Genomic DNA, 21,348 nt, shown 5'->3' on the forward strand with positions numbered 1-21,348 from the left:
TGCTACCTGTAGATAAGGAACAGACCACACACGGAGAAGAACACAGAGAAGAATAACTCCAGTAGTAGACACGGTCGGTGTAGGAGCCTGAGGACAGCCACGTGCAAAGGTGGAAAGAACAGCTGTTTATTTAGGTTTGGAGCTCACCTTGAAACAAGTGTATGATGTTGTATGAGTGTATATGGAACAATGAGAGACTTTGAGGAGGGTTGACCTCAAGCCCTCCCCAGATGCCACATGCTGCCCTGCACTGTCCCTTGGCATCAATTCTGCCACACCTTTACTGTAGAACTATTTGTTCAGCATCTGCTGTTGTGCTTGATTAAAAGAAGACCAAGGGCAGAGGCTGTAGAACCTGCTGCAATATTTCTGACATTATTTCATATACGACTGTAGGGGCTGCTGGGGATGGGGGGGCGGTGGGGAGGGTGAGTTTTGGATGTAAGCTGCTGGTGGGGTTGCTCACACTCTGGTGAATGGCCTCAAACCCATGGACACGCAGGCAGCATGAACAAGATTCAGTTGGTTTGTTTAGACATAGAAGAGATGAACCCTGTACAGTGGTTTATGCCTTTAATCCCAGCACTGGGGAAGCAGAGGCAGGTGGATTTCTAAGCTCAGTGTCAGCCTGGTTTACAGAGTGAGTTCCAAGACAGCCAGGACTATACAGAGAAACCTCATCTCAATAAACAAACAAACAAACAAACAAACAAACATGAAACAAGGGAGGGTTGGAAAGGGGCGGTACTGGGGGCAGTTTTGGCCCCCAATGGGAAGGATTTAATTTGCTTATGATCAAGATATATTGCTTTGAGGGAAATTGTCAAGTATTAAATAAATATATGCAATACATTGAACTCATATATTTAAAAAAACATACTAAAGGGGTTCTTCCCACAATAAATGTTTACTGGTAAATCAGTTCTGTTAGATACTAAGGCAGTGAAAACAGAGCCTGGCATGTCTGTCTCTGTTCACTGAACACAGCTCAAATGGGGTGAGGGCAGGAGGCACCTGACCACAGTCTGCTGTGTCCACCCTGAGCTGCAGCAGCAGGACGAGGCTATTCCTGTCACAATGTGAACCATAGCAGCTGCTGTGGCACTTATCTTAATCCACTCTCCATTCCACTGAGAATCCATGCAAATGTGAATGAGTGACATGTAAGAAACAGGGACGAGACCTCTTCTCCCAGGGACGCACTGGCTACCACAGGTCAGTACTAAAAACTCCAGAACCATGGCAAGAGAGTGAAGTAGAGACTGAACCCTGACTAGCCCAACATGGAGGTACAGCTAACACAGTCCCAAGCCAAGCCCCAAATTCTCACACGCGTAAATCTTTGATAAAATTCAGAACACAGTATATATGAACAACTTGTGGGGATGGCTGAGTATGATTCGGTGATGTGGAGAATATGTAGAAAGGCCTTTGCCTTGAGTCTTCCCCCAGGATAAGACTGGTAAAGGAAGCTGAAGAACACAGGTAGGGGAGGGGTGGAGTGAGGGTAAAGTTTCCAGAGCAAAAAGGGGTCAGAACACTAGTGGTCCTAAGGCCACGAGTAATCTTTTATTCTTTCCTTTATTTTCTTTATTCTTTTGTTTGTTTAACCCACTCCCACTGTCTCATTTCCTCTCCTGGATAACTGTTTTTACAATATATTTTTATAGCCCATAACCAATAAGAAATCTCCATATTAAAAAAAAAACCTGTGTAATTTTCAACACATGAATGCAGGTGTAAGAAGCATTACTGGGTACTCACCAAGTATAGTAAAACTTTTATTCTTGAAGTTGCCAAACTTCAACATAGAAACTAAATCAAACTCCTTCCTAATTTTATGCCATTAATTCCTAGAATATGCTTTACAAATTGCATTATATTCTATCTTTCTTTCATTTAAATTTTTTTAAAAAAATATTTACTTTCTCGTTACATGTATGCCTGTGTATTTGTGTGTCTGCCATATGTGTACTTGTGTCCTTAATAGGCCAGAACAGGGTTGTCGCTACTGGCAGCTGAATAACTGAACTTGGATTCTCAACAAAAGTAGTAAGCATTCTCAACTGCTGAGTGATTGCCCTAGCCCTTTCTTGTTTCCTATTACAGCTTTGCATCCGTCTACAAAATTACAGGTGTAACTGGGGAGCAACTAAAGAGAACTTCCTTCTGATTACTTGGGCACAAACATCCCCCATAAACTATTTGATTATCCTGTTTCTAGATGAAGTAGGTAGGTTGGCAGCTTATTGCCCTGAGCTGAGAACGGACAGCGTCTCGACCTCCAGTGGAGGACATAGCTAGCACAGGGAAGCACAGCAGATGGTTCTTGGTGTCTAAATCTTCTGGCCTCTAAATAAACTATTTAAGGCATTGAACAGTGGCAGCCACTTCCTCTTTCCGCTCCAGACTGCTCAGAAGGTGGAGCATAGAGGAGTCTCATTGTGGAACAGGCACTCAGCTCTTTATACTTAACCTCTGTTATCTGCATGAGATTTGTTTGACAGGCATGCTGTTCAATCACAAGCAAATAAAAACAACCTTCTTTAAGTAACAGATCCTCATTGCTACTAAACAAATCACCAGGTACCAAGCATCAGGGAGTCACCAACCCTCACAGCTCCTGTGGACTCTGATCTGCAGTATAGGAGACTCTCCATGCCATTTCCCAAACTACACCTCTTGACTCCCAGCCTCCACACTTCCGCCCACACTCTACTTATCAACTGCCTGCTCTAAAATGCAAGCCTCCTCTACTTGGTTTCTCTGGAGAAAATTCCAATATAGGATTCTAGTACAACTTTAACTTATGGAACGTTCTAGATCTCTTGGTGGGCTTATCCTGCTAGGGTCAAATTCTCCAAAATTAAATTTTATTTTCTTAACTTATAGACCTCCTTCTTTCTATGGCTAACACTAACCCCCAGAAAGATTGTTTCCTTTGTCAGATTCTTTCTACTTCTGCAGCATAAATTACACCTCCGCTCATAAAAGTCAATCATGGTAATACATTACGAATAGCAAGTACCTTGATGATACTCTATGTTGGGAGATGTCATTAAGAGAAAAATCAAGCTGAATACGGTAGCTCAGAATATGCTCATCCCCACTTGTCTTACCACCATCTCTGAGTTATAACTTTAGTCAAGAAAGAATCACATTGTGATTTTTAGTCCTCAGTACAAGACCCTATTTTGGCTTTACATTGCTTTGTCTTTCACTTGTAGCTTTCAGAGTTACTGAGGAATTATTGTTATCTGTGGTATTTGTATATTTAATACTAGGTGCCTTGCCTTGGTCCTTTCAACCTGTAAAGCAATGGTTCCCAAATCGTGGGTCAAATGTGGCCCTTTGTCTGCTGTGTTGAATGTGCTAGGGACCTTTTGTGTTGTGGTTCTTTGCTTACCCTACAATGCCCTTAGTTACATTGTTATATTGTTCCTCTTCTAACCACAATCTAATTATTTTGTGAACAGAGACATTCACATTATTCATTTGGTTTTCCTCTCAATATGTTTTTTTTATGTTAATAGTTTTAATTTAAATTTGAAACAAGCTTGTTTTACATGTCAATCCCAGTCAGTTCCCTCACCCTCCCCTCCTCCCCTGCCCCCCATCCCATCCCCTTTCTGCTCCCCAAGGAGGGTGAGGCCTTCTATGGGGGATCTTCAAAGTCTGTCATATCATTTGGAGCAGGGTCTTGGCCCTCCCCCATGTATCTAGGCTGAGAGACTATCCCTTTATGTGGAATGGGCTCCCAAAGTCCATTTGTATACTAGGGATAAATACTGATCCAGAAACCAGCATAGAACTGACCCCTGAATATGGGTGTTAGAAGGACTGGGCAGTCTGTGGGGCCCAACATATTTTCATTCGTGAGGATAACACAGACTTATCCCTTGAGTTCACAGTGACAGTTTGAATGCCACTGTCACTTGGAACTCTCTCTAGGTTTCCCTACCATAGGGAGTAGCATGTATTTAAACAAGGCCATGTCAATCTTGGAAGACCTCCAGGGACACGTCCTATTTTTCTAAGTGAAAACAAGCTTCTTTTTTCCAGGTACATTGGACCCTATCATTTGTACACGGCAGTCTGTTTTCTTCAATGATGATGAGTCAGTGAATGTCAAGCCAAGCTTCACTGGGAAAGTGAGAAAATTTTTCAACTATGCTGACTGTGAATGGCTTTTGCTTCTCTATAACCCTCCAAGGGAGCAGCCCCATAGCTAGGGCACACAGGGTTCCTAGTTCCTCTACCTCCTTCCTACCATATGGCAACTATCCATTTCCTAATCTTGATGCTAGGCCTCTCCTCCAGTGCCCTGGCACAGACCCTACAGAACATCGCCAGAGTTACCTTAGCAAATATCCTCACCAACTTATATACAGTTTTGATTATCTTAACTTCTAGATTGTGTTGGCATCTTTTTCTTAAAAAGCTCTCTGATCTTGCTTTTCTCTATTTTGTTCACTGAAGGTCAAAAATCCAAAGGAACTGGGTCTCTGGAAAGAACAAAATCCTCTCAAATAATTTCTTTACTATTGGAAACCTATTTGGATGACTTTAGCTGACCTTGTAGTATAGGACTTTAACTACTGAAGAATCATCGGGTCAGTATACAAGTATATGGCAGAAATCATAATACCCAAGAGATAGGAGTCAACCTTCCTTAGTTTGGAGAAAGCAGAGTTGATTAACGAATTAAATGAGGGACTTGGTTGGCCCCTGTCCATTCCATACCTCTGCTCCCAACCCTAGAGGAGTCTCCAAGTGCAGAAGCACAACCCTTCAGTTCCAAGAAACAGACTTTGGAAGCTACCCAAAAGAAATATTTTTTTCTTTAGAGCAGTGGTTCTCAACACTCCTAATGCTGCAGCCCTTCAATACAGTTTCTCATGTTGGGATGACCCCCCCAACCATAAAATTATTTTGTTGCTACTTCATGACTTGTAATTTTGCTACCGAAATGAATCCACATATCTGTGTTTTCCAATGGTCTTAGGCAACACCTTTGAAAGGGTTATTTGGCCCCAAAAGGGTCATGACATACAGGTTCATTGCAATTTTTTTCTCTTTTCATCAGGAGAAATCAAAAGATAAAGCTTTCTTTTACATTGATTGAAGCATTATTGATTTCAGCAAAAAGAAAAATAGAAGACATTAAAAACAAGTCTTCAATAGGAGAATAAAATGAATAATGATTTTTATCAAGTTGGCAAATTATTATTATATAATAGTAAAATGTGTGAACTCGAGCTATATCTCAGCATGGAACAACTAATTGAAAGAGTGAAAGGCATCATTCTGTATTAAGATGAAAAGTAAATAAAAACATCATACAAATTATCTTGTAGTAGAGGGCTACAAAATAGTACCCAGAATCTCTGATATTCTGCAAGTTTCTATAAATATAATATGAAAAGTAATGAATTTCTTTCCTTTCATTTCTTTCCTTCTCTTTCTCTCTCTTTTTCTTTTGAAACAAGGTTTCTCTATGTAGCCCTTGCTGACCTGGAACTTGCTCTGTAGACCAGGCTGGCCTCGAACTCAGAGATCCTCCTACCTCTTCCTCCCATGTCCTGGGATTAAAGGTATGTATCACTACTGCCCAGCTAAGAGAATATAAAAATGATTAATTCCTTAATAAAAGACCTAACCTCAATACTTGATGTTAAGATTTGTTCATAATTTACTTATGTGCTCTATTTTTAGCTGTATGCTTAAGATGTTTTAGGATGAAATGCTGTATTTTTCCAGTGTCTTTGACATATACTCACATACATTCAAAAGGAAAGATAACTTGAGATAGAACCTATCTTAAAAACTTTTTAGTAGTTGAATCTGATGGAAACTTCTTCAAGTAAATTTTAAAATAAGGTGGATACTTCATTATTTTCTTCAAGAGAGGAACAAAACAAAACAAACAAATAAAAAAATACAACAAACTGAGAAGCAACATAATTTAATGTTACCTAGCGTAGCAAAATCCATTTGGTAACTGATTGTTAATGCCAGCATAACAAAAACCAAGAACACAAAGAACTTTTATACACTTTCAGAACACAAACTATGGTGGTTTGGATAAGAATGGCTCCCACAGGCTCATCTATTTGAACGTTTGGTTTCCATTTGGTAGACTGTTTGGAAGGACTAGGAGGTGTGCCCTTGTTGGAGGAGGTGTGTCACTGGGGATGGACTTCAAGGATTCAAAAGCCCACACCAGGCCCAGTCCTACTCGCTCACTGAACATAAAATGTTTGCTCTCAGTCATGCCTGCCTGCCTTCCTCCCACCATGCTTCCTGACACAACGATCATAGATTCTAAAACCCTCTGAACTGTACATGAGCACCCAATTAAATGCACTTAAAAAAAATAAGTTGCCTACATTGTGGTATCTCTTCACAGCAACCAAACAGTGACTAAGCCACAGACTAATGAGAAACATTGGAAAAAAAAAAAAAAAGAAAGAAAAGAAAAAAGGATCATGTCAGGTACCTTGTACATAGGAATTTCAGAAGGAAAGTTTGCTTTTCTCCTGATCATATAAACAGGAAATTTCCAACAAGGTGGGCAGGGGGACCATGCCCATACTACTAGTAGTTGTGATTACAATCAATAAATTATTCAGTGCCTTCCCCAATTATCCTTCTTCTGTTGCTATTGGGTCTTACTATGTGTACTTTGCTGAGGCTATTCCTAAAGGTCTGGATCTGTCTGCTTCAGCATCTTAAGTAGCTAGGACTACAAATGTGAGCCACAGTGCTTGGTCTAGTCTGTCTAGAAATGACATTTTGGTAGCCACACTTTTATATCCGACTGGTAAATATGTTTCCCATCCAAATTATCATGCTTTTGGGAAATTACTTTTCATTTTTAACTGCTTCTTTGACCATTGGCCATTCTTCATATCTTATGAAGAATGGCTTTCTAGACATTGCATTTTACTCTAGAGAATCACTACTGTACCTGGGTTGGTGTAGAGCTGGCTCTCCACAGTTTTGCCAATGCACTGAAGCTTAATTGCCTGCAGGGAATCATCCACATGCATGATGGTGGGGAGGCTGCCCAGAGTGTCCTGTACCAAGTTGGCCACTTCCCGGACATCAAAGAGCTTCAGCAGTTCTGAGTACACAGCTGGAAAGGAGCTCAGGAACACAGCCTTAAGACAAAGAGGGAGTATAAATGAATTACTGATTCCATGAAAAATAAGATGTAAAATGTCACCAAGTGTAAAAATTGCTATAAGTATTCTCAGGGAGAAAGAAAATAAGCATCAGCTCTGTCACCTAGAGCTAACGGAAAGATTTAAACCAAAACACGTGTGTGACAGAGTAGGAAAGATTTTAGAGATGTGCAAAGAGGAACACAATAAAAACTGGAAAATCACTGACATTAGCAACATGACTACCACCCCGAAGAACCAGCAAAATACAGCATGATCGAATATGCACAGCTGAGTCTGGAGCTGTGGTCACCGAGATTACATTTCTTTTTTGGAGAAATTTTCTGAAATTCTCATTTAAATCTCATTTCCCTTTATGAAGCCAGACACACCAGCTACCCAAGGCACTTGTCTGTGATTTGGGAGGAAACCCTGGATAGCACAAGAGAATCTGGCTATAGGTAGCAGCCTTGCTTCTAATCAGCACTGTGACTTTAAGAAGCCATTTTGTTCATGTAGGCTTCAGGTTCACGGCTGTAAAATAAACAGATCACTAGACAGTTCTTCACATTGCTCCAAGTATGTAAAGGCCACAAACAATTTTTAATAAAAACAAGTCTATTTATCATTTTTCTAGAGAAATAAAACAAAACAATGTGATTATCAAATGCCAAGGGGCATAACTTGGGGTGGGAGGGGGTGAAGAACCCAAAAATGTAAACCTGGGCTAAGATGGAGCATCACAGGAAAGGCTGTGTGGAGCCCAGAGCAGGAAGGCAATGTAGACATCAACCAACCTTACATCTGCCCAAGGAGGGAGGGCCACACATTTCTACTGTGCCAAGACTCCTGAACCAGCTGTTTTTCCAAGATGACCTGTCACTTGAGTGAACTTGTTCTGATAATTTAAACATGGGACCAAGTTCAAACCTCTTAAGTTTAGTGTTCATTTAGTGCAGTACAAAGTATCCAGAGGAGCCAAACTCCATTCTTAATGCTAAAGCCATCAACATGTACAAGATATATAAATTACAATTCTTTACTCTTAAGATTATAGATTTAACATACAGGAGTGAATATATTTATAGAAACCATATGGTGTACATCACTATCAGGCAGTTGATAAAAATATTACCTCTTAAAAATAATTTTAACTGTTTAATATTTTTTTTAAAAAAGCAGGGCACCATATGGGTTGGGCTATTCTTGTAATTACTATGTAGGCAAGAGTGACCTCGAATTCCTCTGATCCTCTTGTCTCCACTCTCCAAGTGCTGGGATGACAGGTATGTACCACTACATCTGTTTTTACTGGTCCTGAGGGTGGGACCTAGAGCTTTATCAGTGAATGCTAGACAAGCAGTCTTCCAACAACTGGGCTACAATCACAGCCCCTCATATTCTCAAATATATTTTATTGTAATTTATTTCTCTTTTTAAATAAAAATATTTATGCTTGTTCCTTAAAAAAAAAACTATGCATTTGATTGAATATTCTTAAAATGAGTAACTTGGTATTCTCTCCTAAGGACTATTTATACAATATTCAGTATATTCTGCAAAGAACTAAGTCACAGAAATGCAGTAAAATCAATACAAGTAAATTTAAAAAAATCAACAAGTCTATCTTTCTGATCATGAAAGTCAAATTCTCTTCCTCAGGTATCTCTTAATGTATTCCTGAATTCTTTATTATACTTCTTTATCTCAAAAACTGGTCGAATGTGCCTGAAATATAAGCTACCTTTATATACTATGACCACCAAAAAAGCATAAAGCAAAAGGACTTTATGATAAGGGCAGGAAGCCAGCTGCACTGGGATAAACTAAAAGCTATTATTGAAAATAAAAATAAAAGTATAATTTTGTTTTGACCTTCCTATGCCCTGAGACAAATCTAGAAAAATAATTATAAGGAATTTGCAGCAAGGTCTTGGGTCTTTGCTCCTTCTGCCCTGCATCTTCTTTCCTAGGAGACTCTGGGGCAGGAGTCATTGCACAGAATGGGAAATAGAGATCTATGGCAATACCAGCTGAGTTGGTTCTAGGTACTGACTGTCCAAGGGAGGGCTATCCAGGCAAGCATTATTATCAAGCTGGGCTATGGATAGGAGGAATAAATACATTTTCCTATCAGGCCTAAGGTGAGTAGACATATGGGGAAGCAATCCTCTGACCCACTGATGAGCAGACCCATGGAGTAGCAATCCCTTGGCCCACTGATGAGTGCTGAGAAGGTCCCTTTGCCTCCAAGAAATTGGGGTCTGCCCTGGATTGTAACTCACATGGGAAAGACTCCCACAAAGTCAAGCCAGTAAAGGAAGGTTATGCTTTTAACACAGTCTAGAAATTTGCGGCAGTAGGATCCTAGTCTCTGGATGAGATAAATACAATTCTAAGATGACTGACCATGACCTTTGTCCCTCAACCTTTGCAACTACATTATGTAACATTGTGAAAAGGATTATGCAGAAAAAAAATAACGAATGCTACTTGTATGATTCTTAAATATGGGATAATACAGGTGGGCCTAAACTAATCACAAACCTTTAGGTGTTTTGTTTGTTTCTTTTTGGCTTTTGTTATTATTTTTCATTTAGTTGCAGTAGTTCTTGAGAGATTCTGAGCATAGAAACAACAGAGGATACGGCTGCTGGATTTGAAGCAACCATATGTGACGAACATTCAGAGAGGCCACCAGAAGACAGCATCTTCCATCCCTCCAGCCTTTGCTGGCTGTGTTCAAATTTCTGCCAACAGCCAGAAAGGTTCTATTCTTTTCTAAAGGATTCAGGAAGAAATGAAGTCCTGATTTTGACTTTGGGGAACTCTTAGGAAAGAATTCAACCACGCCCATGTAGACTCCCGACCAACAAAACTGCAACGAAATAAATAAATGCTGTTTAAAGCCATCAAGCTAAGGTATGTCAGTGCCAACAGAAAATTAGCATGTCACATCAACCAAATTCTTGCCATCCTACATTTTTGAAGAGCGGTGTAGGGTTAACACTGAACCTGGAATGGGAAGGAATGTGTCATTAAGCTCACTACCAAAATATTGGGGGAGGCAAAGCTCCTTTTGTTTATTAAAGGAAACCAATCTTTCATAATCTTACATTAACTCTGACCTTGTATCAAACTAAAAATAAAACCGTCACAGAAAAAAATATAAATAAACAGTAGACAAAGTAAAGAATGACTCCAATGGAATTCTTTGCATGTTCAGAAACTTTCTATGCTTCAAAAATAACAACCAAAGTTCTCTCTAAAGCGTGACTGTGGAAAGGAACTCTGAAAAACAAGAACAATGAAAGTCAGAATGTTGTAGAGACAGCAAGGCTGCTATACCCTGCAGAACCATCGCAATTAAAGATACCTAGTCTCTGAGATTAAAAGTGGTTAAAAGAGACATGTCCAGGAAACCCTAATCAGAAAGGCTTTTGTAGAAGTAGGAAATTCTGGGAACTCTAAGGAATATGTGATGAGGCTACTGAATTGTCCTTCTCAAATTATTAACTACTACAAGCCAGGTCTGGCAAGGTGGATGTTTACTCTTGAGGTCTCTGGCAAGTTCTCTGATACCATGATTGTATTGTTAACTCTAGAGTACAAAATGACATTTAAAAGAGCCTCTGTTATATGCTGGCTCAGATGGAAGGTAATCTCATATCTGTAAGGAATGACAACTACCTGCCTGAGTAGTCAGGAAAAGCACAGCATTGTACTGAGGGGACTGTGGACTTCTTTCTGGTCCTGGGACACTGTATGGTAGGCCTTGAACATGCCACAAGACTCCATATTACTTCAACACTCAAAGACCCAGTTTGGTCTAATCTTCAGTTTTATGTTTACTTCTCACCAGGAGATGGTGAGAGGCTGCTTCTCCATTTGACAGGTTTTAACCAAGCCATCAGAGTTAAAAACATACAAGAAGGATTAAGAAATTATAGAGAGACATACTAAGAATTGTCTCTTAGAAGCCATAAAGAGTGATGCCATTTCAAATGTAGATGGATCCTGAACATAAAATATAGTAATAAAGAACCAAAAACAAATACAAAAAGAAAATTGGAGTCAGGCATACTAGCTCATATCTGCCATCCTAGCCCTTGAGAGGTGGAGGCCAGACCAGGTCACACAACACCCTGTCTTGCAAGAAAACAGCCAATACTGCCAACATATTGGTGCAGGCGTGGCATCCCAAGTGCACACACGTGTAAGGCTACTGCCAGTAATAGAATCTGGTAACATGGACTTAGCATTGGTCTTAGACCATCTGTCCAAGGAAGATTACAGTAAGTAAAATAAAAGAAAGCAGCATGGAATTTAGCAGAGTCCAAAAGAACGATTCTCAAGTTGATAGACTACAAAACAAAGTGAGGCTGAGGGGAAGGAAATGAAATCCAGTCTCCAGTTGAGGGTGGCAGTGTCTAGTTACCTGTGTGTATTCTGGCAAATACAGAATGTGTATGTAAATATGTATGGAGGCATGGCTGATGCAAGGTATGGAAACTGGTGACAGGGCTGCTTCTGTTGTGCTGGTACTGAGAGCTCCAAGACCTTCACGGTCTAACCCAGTGATGGTCAAGCTACAGGGGAAAAGCAGCTAGGCTGCATGCACATGGGGCTGGTATAGAGAAGGATGCAAAGCAGCTGTAGCTTTCTTCTATTCAGCAGGGATAGAAAACAATTACCTGTGACTGAGATAATGCTCCAGCCCCTTTGCTCTCTTGTGACAGAAAGAAGCGGACAGACATAAGGAGCTCCTGGATGCAACAGCGGAATTCCTCTTCATTCTGCCCACCCGTGGCAAGGGAAAACAGCCTCCGGGATTGAACTATATACTTAAAAATGTATTCTTGTGCCTTGAAAAAAAATGTTAGAGAGTTAGCTTCAAAGGACTCAGAGAGTATTTATGTAATAATGACATAGCAAAAAAAAAAAAAAAAAAAAAAAAAAATCACAGAACAGTGCTAGACTTTTAAATAATTCATCCCAAAACTGTAGGCGCAGTGAGATTTTTGAGTGATATGCACTTAGAGGGGGGAAAAGCCATCCTTCTCTGATGCCAAAGAAGCAAAACATGTTAAAAATTCTGTATGATTCTGAAGTTAGGAACACTGAATATTTTTGATCTTCAAATAGTTATTTTTTAATTTAGCTGATGAAGAGATGACTGTTTTCAAAAATGATTTGCTACTTAGCATTTTATTTTCAAGTAGACCAAGAGAATAAATCGATAATGAAAGAAAATGCCCGTTTTATGTATGCAGTACCTATTTATCCACTGACACCACATAGGATATTCTCAATACGAGTCAGGGGACTTCCAGGCTAGGGCCAGGAAGCCCCTTGAATTTACAGTTTTCTCTATGGCAGTATTGGGGATGAGCCCAAGGCTTCATGTTCACTAGGCAGGAATATACTGCTGAATAATATCTCTTGCCCCAAATCTGTATTCTTTCTATAAGAAAGTTGCACAAGAGGATTGAGAGTTGGAATCTATCTTGGGCTCCCTAATGAGGAAAGGGAAGTGTAGGGAAGAAAGGAAAGGAATTTGGGAGCTGAGAAATCTGTAATCTTCAACATGCCAGAAGGCCAGTTGACATCACTGTTGGCTCAGTACATCTGGTTCAGAAACAAACAAATTACTAAATCATGAGACCCAATAAAGCCTTGGGTGTCTTCATTTTGATCCCTGTTAGGTGACCATATTGTCTCTCAAAACCCTAGACAAAGGGTTCTCAGAAGCTCTGTCAGGTATGTGAAACAGAAAGAAACTTCCAAGTTTAATTAGCTCCTCATCTGTTCACTCTCCCTAAGTGCCCACTTCTACCCATGCTGGATGTCACCTCAAGTGACAGGAACCAAGGAACAAGGAACCAATCCCCAGCACGTTCCAGTGGACAGGCCTGGCAAAGTTCCTTTCAAATTTCATCAGCTCTGGAGCAGCCATAAACCGATTAAGACTCTTGAATTGGAATGTCAGTAATATATCATCACCAATTACTGTCTGTGCAGAAGAAACCAATTAGCCTGCAATCACCACGCACCAGCTTTGTGAGACTCCGTTATCAGTTTTGAGCAGGGAGTTATTACCTTCAGCACCTCCTGGATATGCTCTTGCCGCTCTGCCTCTGTTATCCTGTCCACATACCACTTGAGCACTTTTATGAGATCTCTAAAGCACAAGGAGAAATGTGCAGATTGTAGAATGTCCAATTCTCAATTAAATGACAATAAACTCAACATGCATGCAGATCAGGAAGACATTTCTTTCTCTGTAAGGTCTTGCCTGCTCCTGCCAGGCTGCTCTAGGATAAGTTTGCTGAAACTGCAGATCAACATTGCTACCTGCTTTGAACCTTAAAATGGAAGCATATTGCTACCCAACCAGATTGCCCTCGGAGGAGTCCTGATGTCCCTAGAATTAGAGCTGTCATAAGCAATCTTGGACAACTGCTCATTGGGATTCCTTCCTTCCCAACCTCATGAACAATACAAGGGTAACTATTTAGCTGCAGGTAAGAGGTGTGTGTGTGTGGGGGGGAAGCAGGTGGGATGAAGATAAATTGGACCACTGCAAGTCACTCTCCTGCATTTATCAGGCCAACTTTCTCACCATGAAAAGAACAAGACTTACTGTCAAATGCCCTTGAAGGGACATTTCCAGAAGAGAAGTTGCTTTCTTGATATTGGTTTATTTTATCTTATTTTAAGAAACAAAACTAAAAGCAAACAACCCACAACCTTTAAGACTACAGTCTCACTGAAATAAACGCTGGCTAGTTCCTAATTTCTAGGAAAACAGTTTAGTAGTAGTTTTCTTTTTCTTCCTTTTTTTGTGGTGTGTGTGTGTGTGTAAAACAAAACCTGTGCATTTAAAGTTAGCTGGCTGAACTCCATTTAGATAATTCTAGTCCCACTGGTCCAGGAGCAAGTCTTCACCTAAGAACACAATGTACAGAGCCTGGTGTGTGGCTGCCTTGGGGCAATTACTAACTAGGCTTTCTGGAGGCAGACAGAACTGAAGTAGGGCATTACTCATTGCCCTTTGCTTTACTTATATAACCCAAGCTGGCGAAGAAGAGGCAACTACTATCTAACAGTAGACTTCGATGACTAAGTGGCTTGAGGTCAGGGACCAGGTCTATTGTCCATTAGAGCACTGAGCAAGGCACTCTGCAAACAGATGAATAAATGGCCTGGAACAGGGATGAAGGCAAAAGTTGCTTTCCATTCATAATCATTCATCTAAGTCATATATAAGGTACAAAAATAGAAGTTCTTCAGGCAAAAATGAGAACCTGGGTGAAGTGGAGATGAGAAGAAAGGTGCCAGGTTCAAAGAAAAAAAGACTTCAGGAAGTTCTTTTTCTCCCTTTTAATCAAAATAAGTTATAGCCATTGAACAGGGGGTGTGTGAGGAGGGACGACAAGGTCTGGCAGCTGAGCTTCATGTCTGCCCCTATTCCCTTATAACTATGTTTGTTTTCCCATGCAGCCACTTAGGCTTTTGCACAAGTGTAAAAGGCACAGTTTGCAAGCCAATTACAAGACAAAGGGCCTTACCTGTATGCAAGTGCCCCAGCAAAGTGACTCTCGATGTAAGTGTCCATGACAGGCTTAAAATGATGGAACTTGCTATCTTGCAGCAAATTGATTATGTGGACCTAAGGAGAAAATAGTTTTATAAAACCAAATACCAGTCATTTCCTTGTCTGATAAAAATAAATGTCAGTGAACTCTTACACTATTTCTGAAACAGCTTTCCTAAAGTCAAGATTGGAAGCACATTTTTTTTTTGTAATATTATTAAGAAAATGTAAACTTACCAAAGAATCAAACACTTTAGAGCCATATTTTTGAGAATTTTCATCTAATATCCCAAATAATGTATCCAGTGTGTCTTGTAGAAACTGTGGATTAAAGAAGTAGAAGGTACATGAGTGGGCCACAGCCTCCTCTTCCCAGTGTTGGTAGCCCACGTAGTAAAGAAGCAGAATATATACCTTTACTATCTCTGAGCCATCGATGTCTTTTAACTTAGAGAGACAACCTGTGATCTTGTCTGGGTGCGTTCTCCATTTCAGAAGATCAAGCATATCACCTTTTCAAACAGAAAAGGAAGATTAATTGCTTTATAGAGAACAGCCCTGATGGGAGATGTCATTCTGTATATGTTTCTCATACTGGTTAATAAATAAAGCACTGTTGGCCAATAGGAAAGGAAGATAGGAGGGACTAGGAGACAAGGAGGAAAGAGGAAGTAGTAGTAAGGAGACCACGTGAAAATACATAAAAATGGGTTAATAATTAAGACAGAGCTAGCCGATAAGAAACTAGCACCTGGCCAACAGTATAATATCTAATACAGAGTCTCTGTGTATTATTTGGGGCTGGCGGCATGGCGGCAGAACAATACCAGGCGGCAGACAAAACCACCGTACTCCTTACACAGCCCCTCTCATGAATGTGCTCTACTGGTAAAGCCGACCTCTTGAGTGCACTGCCTACTCCATCCCCACACTGGGACCAGCTGCTCTGCTCCAGGATGGCCTTTATTTAAGAGTATGTTAGTTATCTCCCCTAACTACCAGGCTCCTGCTCACTGCTCAGTTCTCCAGCTAGATGGTGTTGCCCAGGAAGGCATTCTATGATGGGGGAATGTCCATATATATATGTTTCGCTTATTGGTTGATGAATAAAACACTGATTTGCCAGTAGCCAGGCAGGAAGTATAGGTGGGGCTACCAGACTAGCAGAATTCTGGGGAGATGAAGGCAGAGAGGAGCCTCAGGAGTAGCCATGTAGCTATGGGGAAGATAGGATGCCTGGGCATTCTCCAGTAAGCCAAGACCACAAGGAAATACTTAGATTAATAGAAATGGGCTAAAAATTAAGAGTGAGCTAGCTAATGAGCCTGAGCCATTGGCCTAATGGTGTATAATTAATACAGTGTGTTTATTTGGGACTAAATGGCTGCAGGACTAGGCAGAACAGAAACTTCCCTCTTCAGCTCTATCCCTTCCACACACACTCCTACCTTGGAGAAGCACTTATCTTTTGCCTGAAGTTCTCTATGCTCCAACCTGACTGTAAACTCCAAGCAAGTAGAGCTGAGCATTGCCCAATTGTATACCCAGTATTAAGAACAGTGTAAACAGCCAACATATATCTACTGTAACATTTTCTGCTACCTCATAGTTCAATGGGAGTTTCCCAGGAGGTAGGAACCTGCTTGATTCATGCTTAGACACCTAAACATGAACACTCTTCCTAGCAACCAATTCTCCCCAGAAATGAAGGTCTTCTTGATTGTTAAGGTAACTCAAACCTTAAGACATCACACTGTTAGTGTGACCATCTAGTGAATCATGGGAATTAAGAGTGTCTGCTTCTGGATTTCCGGGCCATCCTCTACCACAGTTTATGAACAACATACAAGACTATCTCTTCAGTTATCTTCTGAAACTGACAGGTGGATTTACAGTTCAACAAGCCTTTTAAGACTTGAAGGAACAAATTTTGCCCCTATCTTTCTTGGGCAAAATTTAGACTGTTTCAGGGAGGTGACATCATGGCCTAAGCTTCCTTAGTCTCCAAAAGATCAGAGGATGATGGCATCTGGGGTCACTAAGGACAGTAAGAACTGTCAAACTAGGGAAGGTATGGGACAGAGGAAGCTGTCAGGCTAGCCTGTGCTCTGAAGCCAAGAGATGGGTCAGAATGGATTTTCCAGATCGAATAACAAAAAAATCACTTTAAAGCTCCAGTTTCAAGATGAACCCAAATGGGGCTGGCTGAGAATCCAAAAGACCAAGAAGGAAACAATGACAACAACCAATGTTATTCAAAACTCTATAAAACCAAGGAATGGAAAGAGAGTATACTAAAGCCATATTCACGAGAAAAACTGAAAAGGACTGGAGTGAAAATTCCATTGCAAATCAAGGATTCTTAATATGGAAAGCACTCTAAAGTCCAGAACTATTTGATCACTGTCTTCACACAATGGGACAGCTAAAATGCTGGTACAGAGACTGTTGTATAAAACTATCTTTCAGGCTATATACATAGGATGAACATGAGACACGGGTGAATCTTGTGTTTAGACTTGGGTCTCATCCTCCAAATATTTCACATATATGAAAATACCACCCAATCCAAAACCTCCAACACTGGGCCCTGTACCAAATAGGAATGTTTATCTACAATAAACAGAGATAAGCAACATAGGATTTTGTATGTAGAGAACATTTTAAGAAATTGATTTCAGGATACACATGTACAATGAATTCATTAAAGAAATACCCACATTGTTTAATATTCATATCTAACTAAGACATCCTGCAGTAGCATAAGTGAATCCTTTTGAAAACTGACTGGTTGTATTTACAGCATCAGACATTTCAGAGTGAGCTCTACAATGGCCTTGCACGGCTCTATTACTCTCCTGGGTTGTTTGCTTTCTCTTTCTCTTCTTCCTCTGGCATCAAATTTCAGGATGCCTCCTTCCTAGTCTCTTCTCTTTTGAAGTCTCCCAATGTGTTTTTTCCTGGTATGTCCCCTTGATTCCCATCCTACCTGTATCCCAGCTCTTATTCCTTGCCCTGGCTCTTCCTTCCAGTTGCTTAAAGAAGACGCTACTGAAGGACATTAGATCCCTGAGCGATGTGGAGAGGAAATAATGGTCCTGAGGCAGTAGTGGGGAATTGTATATAGGACTTCACTTCATGAGCAGAGTCAGAAAACTGACTGTGGTATTTCAGACAGCCCCATCTTTCCTGGAGGCTGAAGCAGACTGATGAGCCTCAGCGAGGCCTGTTCATACCACAGTGAATTAAAGAGCAAATGAGTTCTGTCTGTCTATGTGATCATCCTTGTAGAACTGAAGGTATTCTAAAGAGACAGTTGTGCCATCTCTTTAGCTATCTGACTAGTGAAACAATGACCTCAACAAAACTGGAATTTCCCTTGAAATCTCATCCTGGGGGAAAGAAAAGACTGGAAGCCTGGTGCCACCCAGAGGAGAAACTTGTCTCTCAGGAAGAAATTCCTCATAGTTCTGACAACTTGTTACATCACCTTGCAAGAGAGACTAAAGTGGAGATGACGGCAGAAAGGACCACCCTGTGGCTGGGATTACTCAGGTTAATATATCGTGTGATCTGTCCCTAAACCTAAGAACTCTATAGTCAGACTTGGGAACTCACTAGATCTTTTATTTGTTCCTGTCTCCAAAGTGGTTGCATTGAATAAACTTCCTTTCCACTATTAATTTATCTGTATGCTAGACTATTCACAACACATGCTCAGGCCCAATTTGTTAGCCTTATCAGAGCCCAGGCTCTGACCTTAACAACTGTAATCAATTGTATACATACAGTAGTCAGTATATAGTATTCAGAGCTAAGGCAAAATTGTCATCTCTTAGGTCTGCTTCAGTCATCTGAAGGTCTGCTAGATGCAAATCAGGAGAAATGCTGAGTCTCTCTCTCTAGCTCTCTGTGTGTGTGCATGCGTGAATGTATGTGTATGTGTATCTGTGGATTTGAGACATGGTCTCATGTAGCCTAGGCTGGCCTAGAACTCATTATGTATGCAAGGAAGGCTTTGAACTCTTGATCCTCCTGCTTTTGCCTCCCAAGCCCTGGGATTACAGGCCTGTAGCATGAGTTGTGCTAGCCTCCCATTCCTGTAAAGATGTTTGAAGAATCTACTTGATCTGTCCATCAGAAATATCTGCAGAGTGGTCTAGATTTGGAGCATTAGCCACGGACAATGCTGAATTCCACACAGCAAGAAGAGGCAGACATACCATGAGTCCTGAGTGCAGATTAGCTCTGAGACCACTCCTTGACAACACATCATTTGATAAGTGTCCAGTTGTAATGGAAATGCAATTTGTGTTTTTTTCCAAGTCAGGTAAGATGAGGGGACACCAATTTAATTCCACTTTGAAACTGGAATTAATTCCAATTTGCTTCTACTTAAAGAGGTATGCCTCAGATGCAAATCTCAGAAAGAAACTGACACCCCACCCCAACCCCTTCCCATTTTTAAAAATACACTATTCATTTCTTGGCTCATTCTGAGATGACTTAACTGTCAAGGTTAATTAACACCAACATAGTCATGAAGCATGTTTTAGTATCCTTGATGAGTCAGGAGCCCCACAAAATACTGATCCCATCTTCATACAGTCACACATTTAATATAAGGATTTCATGATAGTTAATTTTTAGTGTTTACATGAAAATTTTCTCTTGGTTTTAACAGGAAGCAGTTTTGAGTCTTTAGGACCTGGTTTCTCCTATCTTATGTTTATAATTCTAACACCCTAAGCCCTAGAACTACAGCAAATTCAGGTAATTTTATCATTGTTTTACCTGCATGGTAGGCAAGATAACAACCCTCAAATATGTCTGTTGGGACCCCTGCTGACCCCACCTCTGGCAATGGGTGGGGCGGTCATGGCCAGGTCATTGCTACATCAGGCTTTACCTGGCTGCTCAAGCTTTACCTGGCTGTCAGAGGACTCAGTTACACACGAGCAAGCCCCCCTTTTAAAGCAAGCGCGCCAAGAGCAGTCCCCCATCTTTCTCTCTGGCCCCCCTCTCTTGCTCTCTCTCTCTCTCTCTTTCTCTCTCTTTTTCTTTCTCTGTCTCCCTCCCTCCCTCTCTCTCTCTCTCTCTCTCTCTCTCTCTCTCTCTCTCTCTCTCTCTCTCTTTCGGTTGGCCACCAGCTAACCCACTTTCTCTCCTTTCCCTCAATAAACTCCTCGTGGGTGCTGAGTCTCGTGTTTGTGTTTTATAGGCATTAATTGTATCAAAAGAACAACAATGTCTAATTCCTAGAAATTGTATATTTACCTTAAATTGACAAAGAAACTTCATAATATGCTTAAATTTCTGATAACAAGGAGATATAATTAATTGGGTTTTTCAAGAAATGTAATCACAAAGGACCTTAAAAAATTGTAGAGGGTCAGAGTTAGAGAATTTTGAAAATATTGCCCTGGTAGCTTCTGAAGAAGAAAGGGACCATGATCTGAGAAATGCGGATTGCTTCTGGGAACTAGAAAAGGTGAGAAAAGACAGACTTTTCTGTACATCCTCCAGAAGAGACATGGAATCACTAACATGAAAGGGATTTACACCTGGCTCCAGAACCATAGTGAATTTCTGTCTTCAAGCCAGAGAGTTTGTGGTGGTTGTTGTAGCAACAATATCCAATGAATACAATCCTGAAACGTCCCAGTTAGGACATTTAATTAATAGTAAGTGCTACATAGACACACAAATACCCATGTAGGGACGAATATAAATTTTGTCTGGGGAGCTAATTGATTTTATTATCTTCGTAATCTTGATGGGAGATGTCATTCTGTAAATATGTTTCTCTTATTGGTTAATGAATAAAGCACTGTTGGCCAATAGGAAAGCAAGATAGGCAGGACTAGGAGACAAGAAAGATTTGGGAAGTATTAGGGAGGAGTTTTAAGATGTAGGACCAACAAGGTAGAACTCTGGGCCCTCTCTCCAGTAAAATAAGACTATGTGGAAATACTCAGATTAATAGAAATAGGTTAATATTTAAGACAGAGGTAGCCGATAAGAAACTAGTAACTGGCAAACAGCATCATATCTAACATAGCGCCTCTGTGTGTATTTGGGGGCTGGTGTGGATCTGGGAATAGGGGGGCGGGAAACTACTCGTAACATAACCTCCATATAGCAAACACCTGAGTTTTGGTAAATGCTTTATAGTCATTGAGTCAAGTCAGTGCAGGTCAGATTTAAGTTAAACCATTAAACAAAGAATACTAACAAGCCAGGAAATCTTAACACAACGTTGTATCTTATGCTGACAGGGGATTAAAAGGAAGTTACCATGAAGTGCTAGGTTTTGCTGTCTTTTTGATACTACATCCTGAAACAACTATATCGTTCCATAACTGTTCCACAATACGAAAACAAAAAACAAAAACCACTTAGATATAGGAGCTGAGTGAAATACAATGCCTTGAAGTGATTCCTTTCAACATATTGTATCTAATTTTTAATACAGTATTCAGGATGCTAGCCAGAAGCCATATATGGCAACCATGAAAAATTCAAAATTGTTTAATTTACTTCTTTCATTATAGACATAGTTTTTATAACAATTTGCCAAGGAGA

The 21,348-nt window shown here is 40.4% G+C and overlaps 1 protein-coding gene across 4 annotated transcripts in view; it reads right to left on the minus strand.

The window, feature by feature from the left end:
* Dock4 (dedicator of cytokinesis 4) overlaps positions 1-21,348 on the minus strand; it is a 396,469-nt gene that overhangs the window by 103,180 nt on the left and 271,941 nt on the right. For all 4 annotated transcript variants that reach the window (XM_051175069.1, XM_051175070.1, XM_051175068.1 and 1 more), the window contains exons 18-23: positions 15,178-15,275; positions 15,001-15,084; positions 14,738-14,838; positions 13,266-13,347; positions 11,861-12,031; positions 6,971-7,163 (exon numbers count right to left, since the gene is read on the minus strand). In XM_051175069.1, coding sequence (XP_051031026.1) covers positions 6,971-7,163; positions 11,861-12,031; positions 13,266-13,347; positions 14,738-14,838; positions 15,001-15,084; positions 15,178-15,275 — 729 coding nt within the window. The remainder of the gene's footprint in view (positions 1-6,970; positions 7,164-11,860; positions 12,032-13,265; positions 13,348-14,737; positions 14,839-15,000; positions 15,085-15,177; positions 15,276-21,348) is intronic.

Source organism: Phodopus roborovskii, unplaced genomic scaffold, assembly GCF_943737965.1.
Source record: "Phodopus roborovskii unplaced genomic scaffold, PHOROB, whole genome shotgun sequence".
NCBI classification, from domain to species: domain Eukaryota; kingdom Metazoa; phylum Chordata; class Mammalia; order Rodentia; family Cricetidae; genus Phodopus; species Phodopus roborovskii.